At 33.1% G+C, this 14,516-nt stretch overlaps 1 protein-coding gene across 3 annotated transcripts in view; it reads left to right on the plus strand.

Moving 5' to 3' along the window:
- Nucleotides 1–7,698, plus strand: part of LOC126740891 (src substrate cortactin) — a 41,138-nt gene extending 33,440 nt beyond the window's left edge. For all 3 annotated transcript variants that reach the window (XM_050447062.1, XM_050447063.1, XM_050447061.1), the window contains 2 exons: nt 7,144–7,323; nt 7,382–7,698. In XM_050447062.1, the coding sequence (XP_050303019.1) occupies nt 7,144–7,323; nt 7,382–7,465 (264 nt within the window). In that variant the 3' untranslated portion in view covers nt 7,466–7,698. The remainder of the gene's footprint in view (nt 1–7,143; nt 7,324–7,381) is intronic.
- Nucleotides 7,699–14,516: the final 6,818 nt, after the last annotated feature.

Consider the following 14,516-nt stretch of genomic DNA (forward strand, 5'->3'; position numbering starts at 1 on the left):
CTATAATTCTGGTAGCTTTCCTGAATGGTTTTCGAGAGAGTTAAGAAGCTTAGTTTTACGTAAAGAAGTTGCTTATAAGAAATTTAAGGAGTCTCAGTTACAAAGTGATTACCTGGTTTTTTTCTGGGCTTCGGCAGTCATGCGGTTTAGCGGTAAGTGACAACTATTTTCGTACCGAGAATAATCTATTGTTAAATCCTAGGTTATTCTAAAAACATATAAACAATCTTAAAAAGTCAAATACTATTCCTAAACATATGTTTTTGAATGATGAAACTAGTGATGAGGGTGGAGATACAGTTAATTTATTTGCCAAATATTTGTTAAATATTTGTCAAACGTATATTCTGATAAGGCATTTAAAATACCTGAATATCACATGACAGGGCTTGCAGATCAATTTGATGTCCAATTTGTAGGGTTATCTGTATTAAAGGTTTTTGACGAAATTCTTGGCTTACAGTGCAAGACGACTAGATGGCATACTCAGCTTACTACTTCGTGAATGCGTATGTACTCTATCGAAGCCTATTTACACTTTATTCAATTTGTCTTTAAGATCGAGAGTATTTCCTTCTTTTTGGAAGAATTCGTATATTAAGCCGATATTTAAGTCTAATAATACTAGTGATGTCAGTAATTATCGAGGAGTTTGTATACAATCAACCTTGCCTAAACTTTTCGATGCAATTGTAACCAAGCAATTGTCATGGCAATTTAAAAGCCTTATTATTAACAATCAACATAGTTTTCAAAAAGGTCGTCCACCGTTACTGAACTAACACCGTAACTTAATATGTTATGAAAATTATCTGTTTAATGCTTTTGGTAAGCTTCTGCTGGCAAAGCTCCAAGCTGCTTTGGGTTTTGAATTAAATGTTGTTGGCTATAGGATTATTTACTGGGTAGACCGCATGTATACGGCTTAATAACTTCTTATCTAGCAGCTTTTCAGTGCCATCTGGCGTTCCTCAGGGGGTGGCAAGCGGGTTCGTTGCTTTTTTAGTATTAATTATTTGTTAATGAGATAGGATTATTTGTAAGAAACTGTAAATTTTTATATTATTTGCTGACGATTTAAAATTGTTTTGACAAAAATAGAAATATTGATTCAAATGTTCAATGTCAATTAATATAAGACTAGTTTGAACCCGTCGAAATTCGACGCTAGAACACAGGCCAAAGCATGTTAAAAAAAGTAATCTATAAAATTACCCGTCTTCCAATTCAAAGAACTTCTTTGTAGACAACATTTGAAGTAATGTTGCCCTTGGGTACTATTTGTACTTTTAAATTGTCAAACGATCGGGCGCGAGACATACCTACGTATAGCTGGCCATGACTAAACACCGGTTCCGGTAAATAAATACCAACCCGTTCTAGGGTTTGTCGTTGAGCCTTGTTTATAGTCATGCAAAAAGCAAGACGAATGGGGAATTGGCGTCTTTTAAAACTAAATGCCAGTGAACTATCTGAAGGCGTAAGATCTATTCTAGGAATTAATACCCTTTGTCCTGTTTTAACTCCTGTGATAATTTCCAAATCTAAACAGTTTTCAGACATATGTCTCATAATTAATCTGGTTCCAATTAATAAGCCTTGAGATACATTTAAATTTCTTAATAGCATCACAATGGAACCCACCTTTAGTGTCAAAATATGAGGAGGCAAACCGCTTAATTCCAAACTATTTAAAAACTCTACTGGAAATTGAAGAATTTCTATTATGAATATTAAATCTAAAACTTTTGTATTAATGTGATTGCAATGTTTGTTTTTTGGTGCAAGAATTGCGTATTTGGAGACTTGTATTACATCTTCAGCTTTTAGAAATCCAACGTCAAAAATTTCGATGTCCTTCGATTCACGATGTCCTGTTTGCTTATTATACTTAAAGGCAATTCAATCAAAACTGAATTTTCAGTTTGCTCATTACTTAAAGCAGGATATTCACCATTGCCAATTTTAAGAAGAAAGTCACTAAAGTCTTGCTCTTCCGATTTAGCGCGCATGTTTTTATACAATTTAAATATTTTAAATTTCGACCAAAGTGGAGAAAATTTAATACAATGGTGAACAATTGTCTGTCTCGAAGAGTGAGGAACAACCGGCAAAACTTGTCGAAAGTCTCCCCCAAGCAAAATTATTTTACCTCCAAAGGGATGTTTATTACCCATTATATCCTGAAGGAGACGATTTACATGCACACAGTAATGCATGAGCACTGGCCATTGGCGCTTCGTCCCATATAATTAGTCTTGTTAATTTAATATCTTCTGCCATTTTACTGTTAATATTTAAAGATGATACCGAAGATTCGTGAAGTTTAAGAGGTAGTTTAAATCTGCTATGTACTGTGCGACCATTTGGTAAAAGCATTGCAGCAATGCCAGTCCATGCTACTGATATTACGTCAGAACCCTCTTTGTGACACTTCGATATAAGACACTGATACAAAAAAGTTTTTCCTGTACCCCCTGGACCATCTATAAAATAAGCATTGCTCCTGATTTGCCTGCAAAATCATAGAATCACAATCATAATTTAAACTTAAGTTAGGTGTATTGTCTGGAACTAATGGTATATTATTTACAATTGGTAAATTAAATGTCGAAAGAGAAAAACCATGCAATGTTAAGGATTTATTAATATCTGTAGTTAATATGTGAGTTTATAAGCAATATCCTGACTGTAAAGAAGCAAGTAGTCTTCGCTCAGAGAATCCCTAAAAGTATCCCACAATGAGACTGCATTAGAAGGTTGCTGAAATATGCAAATATAAGCAAAAAGTTGCCCCATTTGATGTGGCATTTGAAAAACGGATGCTTCTTGTAAACAACGATGCCATTCGGTATCGTCCTGAAGCAGCCCACGTCGCATCGCTGCCTCCTAAAAGAAGCATAATGGACATTATCGTAAGTCCTTAAGTCGTCAAAACTTGTAGCACCTACGACATAAAGTAGTAAGAGACGAAGGTGATATCGTTCAGATTCAATTGGAGAAACATTGTACATTCGACCAATAATTTTTAGCTTTTTCACACGTTTTTTCCAGGTATGCCCTTGCTTATTCCAGACATAATGAACTGGTGTTTCAACTTCTGGTTGACGGATTTTTATTCAACTCAAACCACGCAGTTAACTCTGTATGTTGCATTTCTGCTCTAAATAATGCTTCAGTTGCATTGTCCTCGCGAAAGTATATTTGTTGTTCTTGCGGTAAGTGTACGGGTAAGCGAATAACTGTGTGACACTGTTCATGCATAGGGAAGCAAAAAATTCTGTAGGCGGCTTCAGTGGGACTAACATATCGTGTATTCAGAAATGTTGACACTTCATCATGGTGGAGTGTACCTTTCTCCGCCGCAGTAATCTATATATTAGCACAATCATGTCCCTTATAAACTTATAATATATAATTTATGTATATATTTTATACTGTGAGCGCTTGCACAAAGTTCAACATTAATGTGAGCCTGAAAATACATTAATAAAAATGGATTGTAAGGAACAATGTATTGGTTGTCAATTTCCACATCTTTGCCATGAATATTTTTAGTGATAGACCTACCATTATTTCTTCTTTGATAAAGAGGATAACCATTAATGTTTTCTTTTGTTTGTATAGAAATAAATGGTTTTGGGAATTCTTTTGTACCCTCATCCATACAAACTAATTCGGGGTTAAGATTGCCGCAAGGACCGTGCACCATATGTGCCTTAACTAAATTGTACAGTGTTGTGTTATTCGGGTCTGGAATTTCTGCGGAAATACATTTATCAATATCCGAAATTTCTCGAAACTTGCAGTTATCTTTTAAACTAGTAACATTTTTAAATTAGTAACAAATAAACATGAGGTAAACCTCTTTTTTGAAACTCGACGGTGTATAAAAAAGTTTGTACTTCACCAAAAATGTCTTCCTCATTTATTAATCGTAACAGTTCCTTTACTTTTGAATGAAAAACCCTTACGATAATATCGGATCTATTATTCGGAGTTTCATATGAATGTATACTGTTTTTAATTTCCGGCCACTGAGGATTGCAGGTAAAAGTTTAAAAAATATCAGGTTTTCCGAATTTTCTGACCATTGCCATTGCATCCTGATAATTTTGCATCATATTACGTGGACTACCTGTAAAGCTAGAAGGTAATATAACAATTCGTCCAGTTCTTAAATTTTCATTTTCAGCTCTTACATGTAAGGCATCGGCAAGACCAATATAAGTATCTACTCGAAGTTTTGCTTGTTGGTTGCGGATAAACTTTAATCTATCACCTTCAATACGGCAGTAGTAATCTACAACTAATTGTTGGCTTAATTTTCCTGCATTAATTACAGAATTAAAATCACCTTTAGGAGGATTATCACGAACCATAAGCCTGTATAAAACATATTCTCGCATCGAAATATTTTGCCGTACTTTAGTTTTTCGCTCACCTCCAGTTGGCATTGAAATATACCAACCTGGCTCTCCACATGGCCATATAAGTACATACGACATAGGGTCACAGTGCATGCTGTCGTAATCAATATTTTTTAACCCACCCTCGCTTGGGTAAACAGCAATATTCCTATGGGAAGGAGGAGCTCCATCTACTGATTCAAATACTGCTGCTACTTCTGGACATGTAGGATGATTATATCGTCGCAGATCTGACCGAGGTTCATGATAAAACCGCATTACAAAAATTAAGGGCATCCGATTTTCTTTTAAAGCCAGCTTTTTTTCCTCACATATTTTTTGATGCATCGTTTTATTTGAACGCACATAGGGATTATGTTGAGTTAATATTTTATTTAATATTTCAAGAACATCTTTGCGTAAAGAAGTGTTTGCAGAATTTTGAAGTCTAATTTGGTTGGCTTCAGAAAAATCCAAAATATGAAGCTGACCGTAAGAAGCAGAATTTACGCTTTTAGAATATAATTCAGAAATCTTGTGATATACCGTCCCAAGAATTCTAAAACAATAAGGACCATATCCTAGAGGTAATTTTAGATTTGCTCCAACAGACACGAAGGATAGAGAATTATTATATTGACGAATATTCGCCCTAAAATTTTTTGATAAATCATTATCATTAGTAAAGAGCTGTTTTATTTCATCAGGAGTCTTAAAATCAACCAGTTTAAATTTTTTATTGCCGCAACAAAGACCAAAATATCCAGAGGAGTTCGTTTCGTATGAAAAAAATAGTGCAAAACAGTAATCACATGTGTTATCCAAATTGCCTAAGCTAAAAGAAGGCACAACGTTTGAAATGTTGTTTGATACAGCACGTCTACACTACACCAGAAAAAAGCAAATTGCAAATAATATTTCCTGTGCCATACTCTTGACTTTCATTATTTTTATCCCTATATACCCTAAATAAATAGTTAGGAAACAACTGCCCAATGCAGTGTAATTCAACATGGCCCGCATATTCACTATCCAACGATAGCAAGTTTTCGTAATCTACTGCGTTTCTGATCGGCAGTCTGTAAGATAAATCTCCTATAATTAAATTTCGGTAATACTCCCATTCATTTTTAACCTTTTCCACAATCATTAATCGTATTTTCCTATGATGTCCATCGTTATTATACAAACAATAAGAAATCGATCGAAACAAACAATTTCCATCTCCTAAAATAGGAATAACTTCCCTTTCCATATTTAAATTAACAACTTGAAAAATGAGAATAAGGAAAAAAAGTTCTTAACATTTTTAACGATTCTATATTTAAACACCCTTTAATCAGACAAAACAATAAAATCCGAAATAGAAAACGAAACAAAAGCAACCTATTTCGGAAATTCTCTATAACCTAAAACTTATTAAAAACAACAAAAACTTAAAAACAGTATTCGATTATATAAATAGAAAAAAAAAACGCAACGCCAACTATCCTAACTTTATCAAAATTATAAACGATCAGCGACTACTACGATCCGAACACGAAATGTTGAAAGTAGAGCAACGATCAACAATGAAGCAAGTGCCTCTGGCAGTAGTATTTATAACCTATCGTTCGTGTGACGTCAGATGTGCATGTCGCACCTCGAGTCGCCTCGCCCGGTCTTGTCGATCCACGTACCAGCGCATTCGCCATACTGCACAGAAAATGTTATCGGCTTAAAAACTATATTGCTTTTATAAAAAAATATAAGCAATAAAACAATAAAAAAATAGTGTTGAAAGGTCTCGGTAACCAGAGGATTATTTAAACAAAAAAGATCGTGTAAATTGATGCAATACAACTCTCTCACGAACTTGCTGAAAAATTTGGCTTAGTGTTTTAAATATATAGATGACTTGCATAATCCATGTGAATGATGTAACCTTAATGGTTTAGATTTTAATGTTCCGAAGTATTATGCTATAACTTTAGGAAGGATTCACAGCCTTACATTGTTTGATTATATTATAGGTTCCATTATTTTAAAAAGTTCGATCTCGGAGTAATTTTCGATTCTAAGTTGACGTTTGTGTCTCATACTGAAAAGTTAGTTCAGAAAGTGTATAGAACTCTAGGATTTATAACTAGATGCAGTCAGTGTGAGAAAGTGCAAAATAAATTCTTAAAAAATTGTTCTCTTAAACTCCATTAGCTAATGGTCACGCTGATTACAAATCGGTCATGTCAGTTCGCTCTTTGGACCCACTTGAGTTAAGGCGTAATCATTCAGACTTTTTTATTTTTAAATGAATATCTGGCATGACTGATTGTGATTATCTTTTAAATATGCTGAATTTTCGGGCGCAAACATTGACTAGACTTAAAAAACTCTTCTGTATAGATTTTCATAGTAGTTCTGATGGACCTTCCTTTTAGCATTTCTCTCAAATTCATTAGTGACTCGTGACTTTAACATGTTTCTTTAAATTAATTTGTAACATTGATTAAGTTATATTGATATTGTATTATTTTAGTCATACATTAAAATTGAAGGAATTGATCACATTCACGAAGATGCTCTTTCATAGTTTTTTCATGAAAAAGCTATAAAACTTTTCAATTTAATTTAGAATTCTGAAAGAGTATTTGAAACTACTCTTCTAAGTTAACCGCCTTCGCCTACTGTTTCCGAGATAGCAATCGTACACTATTTAAGACCCCTCATATAAGCTATATTTACTGTATTAATTTAGGAACCACAGTCGGATATCCAACAAAATATCGAACATGCCACAGTGGCAGAAGTTCTGGCACAAGACGATGGAGAAATAGTGGACACCGGTATAACTGCCATCGCTCTATACGATTATCAGGCGGCGGCAGACGATGAAATTTCGTTTGACCCTGATGATTTGATAACGCACATCGAAATGGTAAAAGTTTCATGTTGTGATAATGTAGATTTCTTTTTAAACAGTGGGTTCTTTCCAGATTGATGAGGGCTGGTGGAGGGGATTATGTAAAGGGAAATACGGACTGTTTCCTGCCAACTACGTTCAATACAATGAAACCTAATTTTAGTTACTCAGACATCTTGTATTTGGTTTAATAAGAACGTCTTTAAAATCATTTTGCCTGACGGATTTGAAAGAAAATAATTGTATTATTTTTATGTACTTATTCTAACTAGGTTTATTTGCTATAAGTTTTAACTTATACAATTGTAACTTTTTTATATTATATCGGTAAGCTTACAGATTATACATTTGTTATAATATGGTGCAAAATAGAGTCTTTGTATATTTTAACTCAAGAGTGTTATTTTGTATGGTTATTGGAAACTGGTTTAAATGCCTGAAATAAACGGAAAAATTATTTTGCAATTATTAATCCAAATTCCTGGAACAAAAATAACAATAAAATCTCAGCTATAAACTTGAATTCAATTGAATGAAATCGACGAAAAATGTTCTGGACTACGTGAAATGCTTATACAGTAGAACCTCGATTATAACAGCTAGGCCCGATAAGCATATTCATATCGGACGTACCTTAGCGCAACTTCGGATAAAATCGGAAAAACGAATATCACTTTTATATCGGACGAACGATATTGCAATAAAGAATGCGCACGTCCGATATATAAATGATTATTCGATTACTGTATTTGTTTGGTTAATTCCACGAAGCAACAGAATTGAAGAATTGGTATATTTTCCTACAATGGATTTGCCAGGAAGTGTAGACTATTATAATCAAAAAAATGGTTGTGTTCGAACTAAATTTAGCACAGAAACCCAAATCGAGGTAGGTTTATAAACAAGCATTTGTGATAAGTACATAATAAAATAAATAAAAGAAATTTGTAACCTAAAAATTTAAGGTTAGGTTTTAGAAGCTTACAGATTCATCGACTTTGTTGTTTTTAAAAGTATTGTGCATATTCTGCAATCTGTATTTAAAATGAACTTGGATCAGTGGTCGAGATGCAAAACTAGTTAAAAACAAAATAAAACAAAAATATATCGAATAGGCTTTTAGTGGGAATGTCGTCAGTATTACGTGGATTTAAGGTGTTGACACTGACGTTTGAAAGAAAAAGCAAGAATTTTGTGGGCATTGTGAAATTAATTTGTTGAACAAGGCAAAAAAATCACGAATTCAATGCCGCGGTGAAACGAAGACTGAAGTAGAGGCTAAGGCATTAAAAGTGTTTTTTTTACGTGTGAGATGATAAATAATTAAATTATGGTTCTCCAAGTATTGGTAACTATTGAGGTATCTTATAATGAAATAATAAATGAATAATATTTTTCTTAAAAGTCTGAAACTTCAAAATATTTTTTTTTTCCAAATGGTACTAAATGTGTCACTAAAATATGATTTGATGTTATATGTAGGTATAGGGTTATTCACTATAAATGGACATCCCTCTTATCTTATTTTTTATTTGACAATTTCGGAAAAAAAATAATATCAATATAAATCAATATAAAAGCTGTAGGAAATAATACGTAGTTTTTTTGCATGTACATACGTAGTTTCTTTTACAGGGTGTTCCAAAAGACCGTGATGGCATATTTTCAAAGTGGAACACCCTGTATATTAATTATTACATTTTTGTATTCCCTGTTTAATTCAACCACTTTTTTATCATTACTATGTCCTGTTTTTCATTTGCTTTGGAGATCTGGGCATTTGAAAATTGATTTTTTTTTTAAATTTGAAATGCTGTAAAATCCAAATGGTGCGTCCTAGAGAAAAACGGTTTCTGTTTTTCTAATTTACTTCTTACTTATCTATTCTGTGATTCTAATTTCTGGTTCTGTCATGCTATTATCCACTTCTATAGAAAGTCTAGTTTCGGTCGAATGGCAAATTAGCATCACAGAATAAACTAAGAGAGGAAAGTGGAAATCGTCTTTTTCCACGACGAATCATGTCACGGTTTTTTGGGACACCCTGTATAAAAGAAAATACATATAGTAAAAACTATGTATTATTTCCTACAACTTTTATAATAAATATTTTGCCCGAATTTGTCAAAAAAAGATAAAGAATTGTCAAAACAAGATAAGGGGGTGTCTATTTATAGTGAATAACCCTGTACACACATTTAATGTCTAGGCAGTAAATGAACTTATTTGTTGCTTAAGCAATGAATGTATGACTCCAATAACTTATACCACTAACATTTAGTATCAATCGGAGGAAAAGTTTTATTTTTATATAAAATTTATACAGCTCCTAATAATTTCGATGCCTTTCAAGTTATATCTCGATAACAATAAGAGAGGTACAGGGTGGGTTAAATACTGAATAATTTGTAAAAAATAAATTTAAAACATGGGATAATGTCCGGAGATGTTCGAGACAATTATTGTTATTATTTTCTTATAGTTTTATTACAAAAACAAAGAGCACTCTTTTGGTAATTTCAGAAATGGGTCAAAGATCTGATGGAATATATAAAAGTAACATGGGCTATTACCAAAACTATCCGCAACTTACCACAAAAAGCACGGAAACATATATTTAAACGAATTTATCATTGCCATTTTAAAACCATAATTCACAATCTTAAAACTCCCAGAACTAAAAAACATTCCTCTAGAAACGTTGATTGTCCAGCTGAGATGATAATCACTATAGCTGATGTGCCTAGGAATAAATCAAGGGCCCAAATACCAGATGATCTAGCTAGTGAATGGCCCTGCATAATAACATTCAAGAATAACCACAACCACACTATCAACAGCGCCGCTGCTTTAACCAAGCGACCACTAAGTGTTGAAGTGAAACAAGAAATAATGGAATACTTTCAAAAGGGCCATTCAGTTGCTTCGGCATATCATTGTTTTTCTTTAACAAAAATGGAAGAACTTGTGGATCGATACGACAGCATGTCATCCGATCGATACTACTTCCCAAATAAAACTGATAAATTTTTCAAATTTATGGAAGTCACATTTTAAAAACAGTTATGGAGAACGGTCAGGTCCTGAGATGTTTTTAAAACTAGAGGAAAATTTAATGAATAGTAAAGACGTATCATTTAAAATAGCACATATTGGAGAACACTACGCTGTATCATTATGCACCCCGATTATGAAAAGAGCATCAAGCTTGTTGATGCATTCTTTTCGTAGACGCCACTAGTAACTGTGACGTGCAAAACCACAAATTGTATTTCTTTGCAACTCAATCGGCGGCTGGGGGTATACCTGTTGGGTGTGTAATTTCAACATCACAAAAAGAAGAAATATTTAATGCAGCAGTTAAAAATTTATTAGAAATTTTTCCTAGTAAAATTAATCCAAAAGTAATCGTGACTGACGATGACTTGGTAGAATGGAAAGTACTCGAGAGATACTGGCCCAGTTCCAAACTTATCTTGTGTACATTTCATGTGCTGAAAGCTGTCTGGAAATGGCTGAACATCTCCAAGAATAATATAAATAAGGAAGATAGACAGCAACATTACCAGCTATTTAGGAGCGTTCTAGTATCTAAACCAAGGGATTTGTTGGAATATAACACTGAAAAATTTCATGCTGAGTGTAAATATGCTCAGTTTAAAAAATATATTAAACCAAAAATAGATCAAAATATAGAATGCTGGTGTTTATTTTTTAGACAAAGTTATCTGACACGAGGATTTGATACTAATAATTCGATAGAAGTCATGTTCCGGTTGTTTAAAGACATACCATTAGAACGAACCAAGGCATATAACTTACCGCAATTAACAGATTTTATCGTAACTGCGTTTGAAGGATATTACAAGCAACGTTACATATTGGATCTTCTGTTTAGCAAGGTGAGGAAAATTACCTTAGATAAGTTGCTATTAAATAATAAACCTATTTCTGCTGATAACATTTCTGAAATAGGGGATAAACAATTTAAAGTAATAAGAAGCACAAATTTAGAAATAAACTATTTTGTCGACATGAATATTGGGATTTGTACTTGTCCAATAGGTACAAATGGCAAAATCTGCAAGCTTAGATATCTATTATAAAACTTTTTAATATTGAAGAAGTGTCTAATACCCTTACATCAAAAAATAAAGCTATATTTTACGAAATCGCAACTGAAACTCCACCACCTGAAGGGTTATTGTCAGAACTTAAATTAAACCCGCTACATCTAACAGAAAGTAAAAATGCAGTAAACTCAAAACACTACAATGACATCTCGATTGAAGTAGACGACAATGTTACAAATACAAACATCATATCTTCTCCTTCAGTATCTTTTGATAGAGAAGATTTTAATAATTCTAGCAACAAAAACTTGGAAGAATGAAGGCTCCATTCTTCAAAAAATTTGATGACGATGTGAAAGCAGCTCTAAAAGATGACCCAGTTGGTTTTACTCCAGCCGTTATGTCATGTGTTAAATCTTATTCAAAAAATATTAATTCCAGCTCTTCACTGATGACTAGCTTATTTAATATATTTAAATGGCAAAGTGTCAAACCACGACGACTTCTATCAAACAAAACGTGTCGAAAAGGAATAAAAATAGGAATCCAGCCAACATCCGTTTCAAGAAGGAAAGCTCATGCCACGGGAAGAAAAAAACTTCAAGCAGGACGACCTGTAGGATGTCTTACTAAGAAAAAAATCAAAGCTCCACGTTCACTCACAAAATGTGTGGAAAGCAATGTATCCTTAGGTGATAATAAGATTATTAAATATCATTCAGCCTTGTTTTAATATTTGTAAAATAGATACCTATATGTAATAATAAGAATTTAAACAAATACAGTTTATAACTCCAATATTTGAAAAATTTTTTAATTCATTATTTTTTTTATACCTACGTTGAATCAAAAATTAATTTTCAGATGCTGTTTGTATCTTTGTTATTTATTGCAAATCGCACTTATCATAACCACCAAAAATTTAAAAATCAACTCTCCTTTTTGCACTCACTATGATTATATTGGACGAATGTGATCGCAAAAATGTTTGCGATCACACATGTCCGATATAACATCTCTCTCGGCAATTTCCGAAGCTGCGCTAAGGTACGTCCGGTATGAATATGCGCTCCATAATGGCGCGCAAAGAAACCTGATACAACATACCTGTAACAAAAAAATTAAAGTTTTATTATTTTTACTCTATAAGCTCTGGATCAAAGTATGCATAATATTATAAATACAAAATCCAAGATTAAAATAAAGACGTTTATTAGTATTATTATACGTATTATACAGGGTGTTACAACATTCGGTGTACATATTTTCAGAGGGTATTATTGCAGTCAAAATAATACTTTTTTCCCTATAAACGTGTGTCCTAAAATGCTATCCCTCAAAGCTACAGCCCGCGTAAAATTATTGATAAAAATCGATTATTTGAAACCGTGACTACAGTTTTGCGTCAATTTCCTGAAAATTCGTAAGTCTCCGCTTTTTGGGGTTCTTTTCATTTTCCGTCCCAAAAATGATGTAAATCTAATTTTAGGGCAGGATTTAGGGGGGTTTACCCTTCTGATGGTCGTATTTTATGTTTCCGATAACAAAAATTTAAAATCTAGCAACTCAAAAAATCTAACACCATCTAGTAAATCATAGAAAAAATCTAAAATTTTGGTTTCTTGCATTTTTTCGATAATTGTAACCACGGATACAATGGGGAAATCCCTGATAAACGAAAGAGGAGCATTATTAAACCCTGTTAAACTATCAAAATAGGAAAAACGAAGTGGGCCATGACTGCTTTCATTTCTGTCAAATCGAATTAATTGTATCGAAAAAATGCAAGAAACGATAATTTTAGATTTTTTATTACTAATTAGATTATGTTCTAGATTTTCAAAATTCTTATCGGAAACTTAAGATATGGACCATCATAAGGGTAAGCCCTCCTGAGTACGGGTTTACACCATTTTTGGGACCGAAAATTTCAAAATTACTCAAAAAAAAATTACTTGCAAATTTTCAGAAGATGGTACGTATAGCTGTAGACAGTGTTCCAAATAATCGATTTTCTTTAAGCAATTTTTCCGGGCTGTAGCTCTGAGGGCGGGCATTTTAGGACACATGTTAATAGGAAAAAAAGTCTTATTTTGACTCCAACAATACGCTCTTAAAATATTTGCACCGAATTTTGTAATACATAATTTCAAGCTAACCTGGTCGCTACTTTCTGAGCAGGCAACAAGTGTTCTTCTCGGCATGGCTTTTCAATAAAGTACAGCTTCGTCTATTAGTCTAGTTAAACACTCTAAAACCTGAGCGGTTTTAGATCGCGATCCGTTATTAGATTTAAGAAATCATAGCAAAGAACGGCTAATTCTCTTATTACCGAGGAATTGCCATTAATTTTCAACTACTGCAAAATTGGTCAGTTTGCCTAGCATAAGTAGGTTCTGATATTGGAACCTCTTCCGATCTTTTCTGCATGAACCACCTGGTAATAACATCAACAAGTTTTTGAAAAGTAGACCCCTTTAGAGATTTCCTGTCAGAAATAGCTTTTGCACTGTTTACTTTAGCACAAATCTCTGTAAATCGGCTTTTTTCTTCACAATGTCACGAACCGTTTTCCAATGTTATATGTTTTAGCCGACACAGCAACACTTATTGATGTTAATTTCAATTTGTTTTAAAAATTTCAATTTCAATAGTTATAATGTTGCGTCTCTTTGCGTTTATGTACCGAGCCTGTCGGCAGTGGGTGAAAGTAACAAGTGAAAACATAAATGACCTGAAAAATTAAATTAACCATTTGTTAAAAACCGAAAAATGGCGTCAAATGCTTACAATAAAATGAATGACTTGAGAGTCAATGCTTTGAATGCTTATAACTGTTGACAATCATTGGTGCAAAGGCCTGGAACAAAAACTACTTTAAATATCAAAACTTGAATTCATGGAATTAAATTAACACTAGTCTAAAAATATCCACACATGCTAAAAATTGAATGAAAAATTAAATACCAACTATGATAATTTAAGATCTCTTCAAGCTGTTGGGCATCATGGAAAATTATTGCTGACATCAACAAGATGACTAGAAAATCCTTAAAGTTATAAAAATGGATACAAAAGCCCAGCACACATCAATATGACCCAGTTAAGTCATTTTTGATTTCTAGTTAATGGATG

The sequence above is a fragment of the Anthonomus grandis genome, chromosome 10 (genome assembly GCF_022605725.1).
Source record: "Anthonomus grandis grandis chromosome 10, icAntGran1.3, whole genome shotgun sequence".
Classification (NCBI taxonomy): domain Eukaryota; kingdom Metazoa; phylum Arthropoda; class Insecta; order Coleoptera; family Curculionidae; genus Anthonomus; species Anthonomus grandis.